General features: G+C 35.0%; 1 protein-coding gene across 1 annotated transcript; it reads right to left on the bottom strand.

The window, feature by feature from the left end:
* Positions 1-1,713: 1,713 nt before the first annotated feature.
* Positions 1,714-3,306, bottom strand: LOC139844369 (glucan endo-1,3-beta-glucosidase-like). Its single transcript, XM_071834590.1, has 2 exons — positions 3,164-3,306; positions 1,714-2,846 (listed from the first exon to the last, which is right to left on the bottom strand). The coding sequence occupies exons 1-2, from the start codon at positions 3,219-3,221 to the stop codon at positions 1,891-1,893; spliced, it is 1,014 nt and encodes a 337-aa protein (XP_071690691.1). The 5' UTR covers positions 3,222-3,306; the 3' UTR covers positions 1,714-1,890.
* Positions 3,307-5,361: the final 2,055 nt, after the last annotated feature.

The following is a 5,361-nucleotide window of genomic DNA, read 5'->3' as shown; positions in this document are numbered from 1 at the left end:
AACAACTTTTACGCTTTAAACTATGGGATGAGAAACATATACGTATCAAACTTTTATGCTTTGAACACAAGTACGAAAACAAACATTCCACGTGCGAGTTAGAACAAAAAGGCCTCAATTCAATTATCATTAGTTACACTTGCAGGGTGTAAACGTGAACTTATGTTGTGTGGATCCATACGGGTTTGATAAGCCCTCATTCGGACGGTTCGCTACCGTTAGCGGATGAAATATATTTTTGAGTATATAGTGTAGGTTCTAACACTATGATAACGGGGTACGTATACAGTTAAGTTTTGATAATTGGGTGCTCCACAAACGAATAATAACTTTGGAACGAAAACGATTTGGATAATCAACGTTATGGAAATACAAAATCTCGTGGTTTAAAAACAACATTTACTAATACACCTATGATTTCACCAACTTTTTTCGTTGACAGTTTTCTATATATTTTCTCAGGTCCTTGAACGCTAAGTGATACATGCTTCCGCACTCTATTTTGATACTTGCTTGGATGTCGAGTATACATGCATACATGGAGCGTCTTTTGACATTATCTTAATTTGTGTCGCATAGGTTTCATTTGTACTTTAAAAACGTTGTAACGTATTAAGTCGTTGAACTAATTTGTAAACTTTGAAACATCTTTACATTTGAAATGAATGCGCCATATTTTGGTCAAACGTTGCTTTAAGGACTTATGACCTCGTAACGGGACCTAAGTGGACGACGCCGTCAAATGACGATTTTGTCGGGTCGCCACACCCTCTTATTTGTAAAAGTGCAACACCATATTTTGAGGCATTGTTGGTTCTCTATGAATTATGAAAAGATTCTTTAACTTTTTCAAACTGGGTCCTTCAAGGGAAAACATGGCTGTCCATTGCCTTAGTTAGATACGGTCCGGCCGAGCTAGAAACAGTCTCATTATCTTGACTTTTATTTGACCGAGGTTATGGAGCGCTATATTCAATGCCACCGTTCTGTTAGCAGGTGTGAGTGTCTTTGTACTCCTATGTTCGGCATTTGTTTTGTGAATGATTGTTTACGAAGCGATCCTTAACATGTCAAAGGTGGAGTACACTATCATATAGTTTTTTGTAAAAAAGTTTGTTTTGACCAAGGTCATTTATAGTTAAATGTTCCTTCGTATAAGCTTACTTAACTTATATATTGTTCAATAACTAGGGTTGGTAGGCCCTACTTCATTGGGTTAGCAATAAAATCAAGAAAGGAGGGAAAAAAAGAGATAAAGTTACCATTTTGCCTCTAATGAAAAATAGTATCAAACGACAATGATGGCATGAAATATAGTATAATTTGGGAGAGAAAAAAAAACAGATATCATATCCATTTTCCAACTTGATTGCTAGAAATAATAGTTTTGGCAAAAGGTTTAATTTGGCGGTGAAACCCTGACACCGTGTGCCGTAGCACCCATACCGGCCACCCCGTAAGGGCTAAGTAAGCCGTGTAAAACTCCTCCCCCCAATACCCAACAGTTGGCGCAATCCAGATTCGAACCTGCACCCCATTTTTGGCAAGGGGTATACAACTGCGGGCCCAGGGATCAAGAGCCGGGTACCACTTGCCAATTGGTCGTTGGTTAGAAATAATAGTTATGAGCAAATAAAAAGGAAGAAATTGACGAGCTTATTATAACGATACAGGACGACAACAACAACAACAACAACAAAAACAACAACAAAATTCAATCCCATAAAAAATCAAATCATATATAGACTCTTGGTTTATCACCAACATGATTTATTCAATTATACATACATGTATACTCCATATTAGTAGCAAAACGACCACTTTATTTTCTATATTTAAACATTATTCTTAGTTCCCAAAATGATGATTAGGCGAAATGTATACCCCATATTAGAAGCTCAACTGGTACTTAGCCTGTTGATTAGGCGAAAAAATCCCGAAATGTTTCTCTGTTTCAGCTCCGGTTTTTTTATTTTCATCGAACATCGCAAACAAATACGTCTCTATCGATCTTCCCGGCTTCAATGGTGTCCCTGATGTCCCTTTAACATGTCGAATCAAATTTTTATAATAAGTTCCAGCATTATCTAATGTCGTTCCATCACCACCAGCTGAAGGCCATCCGCTTTCCGACACAACAATCTCCACATTTTGTCCACCAAGTGGCGCTTGAGCTGCGTAATGAGCATCTAATTGCGCGTCAAATAAGTTAGAATACATTCGACCATTATCGTTCACAACAGTTCCCGGTGCAGTAAACAATGCGTACGGAAGATTCTTATTCGGGTCACCAAGGTAACCAAAATACGGGTAAATGTTAGCAAGCATAGGTAAATTATTTTGGGCTAGATATTTAATTATCGGCCCGATAAACCCCTTTACATTATCTTTAAAAACGCCATTACTTGGTGGAAACGTTTTGTCTAAGAGACCAGTGTAGGTTGCGGTTGAGACTTTAATTTTGTTATCTAGGTTTGCGGATTTAATTGCGTTGTGAACATTTTGTAACGCCGGAAGTAGAAAATTTACATATTTACTATTTTCGTTATTTGGGTCTACTTCATTTCCTACGGCAATGTATCTAAACTTAACGTCGGGGTACTTAACGACGTTGTTGTTAACCCAAGTGTTTGCGGCGTTTTGATCGTTAAGGGATTGTAAGGCGTCGTTAGGAACACCAAGCATGAGTTCGATGTTGGTTCCTTTGAGTGCTTGGAGAGTTGCTTGATCTGGATCGTAGATTCGCATCCTTGTTATACCCTTGTTTTGGTAAAGCTTTACCACGTCTTGTGGCGAGGGTAAACCATCACCAATTCGCCCGTAGCACACGCCAACCGATTGTGCATCTATATTACACAAATAAAATGGAAATCATTGAAATAGTTATTCAACTATCTTATAAAAGTACACACGAGTAACAAAGCTACATTTTCTTACAAAATTATGTTTTGAAATTGTATGTATGCTGCTATACCTTAAAACCAATACTAACACAAACATATACGGAGTATCATGTTTAAAGGGGGAGCGATTTGTAGACCACCAAACGTATTTTATAGTGTTTTGCAGTACAACACTTTAAAACATATTTAAGTGATGTACAAATTACCTTTCATATTTAATGACTAGTTAATAAAGTTCAACGGAATGAAAAAAAATAAACCTGTGACAGCGAGAATAGTTATAACTAGAAGAGCAAGTATTACAAGTTTTGATTCCATATCTTCTGGTTATGAAATTCCGTAAGAGATTTAACGCTATTTATAATGCAGAAAATCAAGCATATATGTAATAATAGGAAAAAAGATAAGATTTTAATTGTGGAATTACCCACCAAACAAGTGATGGAACTTTTCCACGAACGTGTGTTTTAAGTTGTGTTTTTAATGTTGGGTCAATTTTGTGATTATGTCACTAAAAAGTCTTTTAGTCAAGAGCCTGATAAGCCCATATCTAACGGTATAATTGATTAACATTGTCATTTTGTCAACATTATTGTTTAATAATAATTCTTGATTCATGAATGATAAATATTGCTTGATCATTAAATTTAATACTCAAAAATACCTATTGTATATAAAGGTACACAAAAATTAAAACTAATGACATCTTTACTTACCACTTAATGGTTTTTTTCTATATAGCTCTTAATTCAGTAATTATAATTGTTGTTTCTTTATTACTTAATCTGCCACTTAATTAAATTTGGTCTGTTTTCAGGAGACATGGAATCATACACCACACCCCTCCGGAATAAGAGTCAAATGGAAACATAGCCAAATTCAGAAAAAAGTAAAGAGTCCCATGTCTCTTTGTCAACACAACTTTTAATAGTTTACGTGAGTTTAGTCTTATTTTTTTTTATAAGTTCCATGCAGTATTTCGTTGATTTCACTCCCCGTAAGCGAGGCTTTTTGCGAGTTTAACCCCTTGATCTAAATTTTCATTTCGCTTTCAATCTCTCATCCCTCGTGAAAACTAAAATACCCTAAGAATTTTATGAATTTTTTACTCTCCAAGGACTATAAGTGAAATGAATGTTATGATCAAGGGACTGAGTACGCAAAATAATTTTTTTTGGAACAGATATATAAATAAAGAAACTAGCAATGAGCTAGATAATCTGCACATAGACGACGAAACTTTATTTATTATAATAAAATTGTTATTTTCTTTTTAACCTTGTCCACTCATGTGTAATGCCCCTTTGAATAGGTAATGCGATCTATTCCACACGATGAATTACTTCATACATAGACTATACCAGACTGATTAATTGACCGGTGAGCAGTCAGATCTATGATTGATGGTCTCTGGTGTCACCGGTTAAAACTTTAAAAATTTTCTACTAGATGACTTATTTCAATGGTGTCACACTATTCACCGATATCACTAGTTAATTCACCGATATCACTAGTTAAAACCCAAAAAAATTCCCACTACATCGCGAAATATGGTGTCTCGTGCAACCACGAATCACATACTACATCCGCCCCTGTTGGTGAGATATGATAAGAATCTTTTTGAGATTAAACGATGATTTATAGATAACCGAACTAAGTTAGTAATGATAAGTACAGATTAATTAGATGACAGGTAATAAAATTATGTTCAAATCCCATAATATTATGCATATTCTGAAGGACTTTTCAGTCTTACTATAATTTTTATAGACTATAAATTCAACAACTAATATCATAGTCCTGTATATAACTTAAGGATTTGGTTAAGCGTAAACCCTTAAGATTATGTAAGAACAACTAAGATTTCATGGATGGTTAACGGATTATGGTTAAAAGCAAAAGCCAACGTGGGAGGCAGTCATTTGGGCCACAACTATTTGTGACAACCGGTGCATATTTGTTTGTCATGATATAAGTACCGTGCGTGAGGAAAGGATCTTGGGTGGTAAAACAACTCGACGTTCAATAGCCGTGTTGACTATAGACCTTCAAGAGTTACTTGTCATCACTAGGAGATCACAAATCTTTACCACATACCAGAGATTGGTTTGGAACTTTCTAAAAGCATCACGTCTGGCATCCCAAAGTCAGCGTAGTCTAGACGAACTCAATAACACCGCTTGAGATGAGTTAATTGGTTATAAAGATCATTTTGTCTACAACAATATAGACAAATGAGAACTTTCATAAGAGATGTTATTCCTTTCAAATTTTCTACTTGTTCCTCACTATTCTTTATTTTTAAATGTACTTAGTAGCGCAATGACAAATAAGTTACATTATTATTTACAATTCAAACAAAAAAAACTCGACCTAATTTTGAAATTTCAAACTTGACAAATAAACAAGTTAATTTTCTAATTTATGATCAAAAAACTATATTAAAATAAATAGACTG

Source organism: Rutidosis leptorrhynchoides, chromosome 4 (genome assembly GCF_046630445.1).
Source record: "Rutidosis leptorrhynchoides isolate AG116_Rl617_1_P2 chromosome 4, CSIRO_AGI_Rlap_v1, whole genome shotgun sequence".
Taxonomy (NCBI): Eukaryota; Viridiplantae; Streptophyta; class Magnoliopsida; order Asterales; family Asteraceae; genus Rutidosis; species Rutidosis leptorrhynchoides.
Note: the sequence above shows the minus strand (reverse complement) of the source record. Positions and strands in the feature narration are given on the sequence as shown.

Coding starts and splice junctions, on each gene's coding strand:
- LOC139844369 (XM_071834590.1), bottom strand. CDS start 3,221: ATGGAATCAAAACTTGTAATACTTGCTCTTCTAGTTATAACTATTCTC. Junction 2,847..3,163: donor AACTATTCTCGCTGTCACAG/GTTTATTTTTTT, acceptor TGTGTAATATAG/ATGCACAATCGGTTGGCGTG.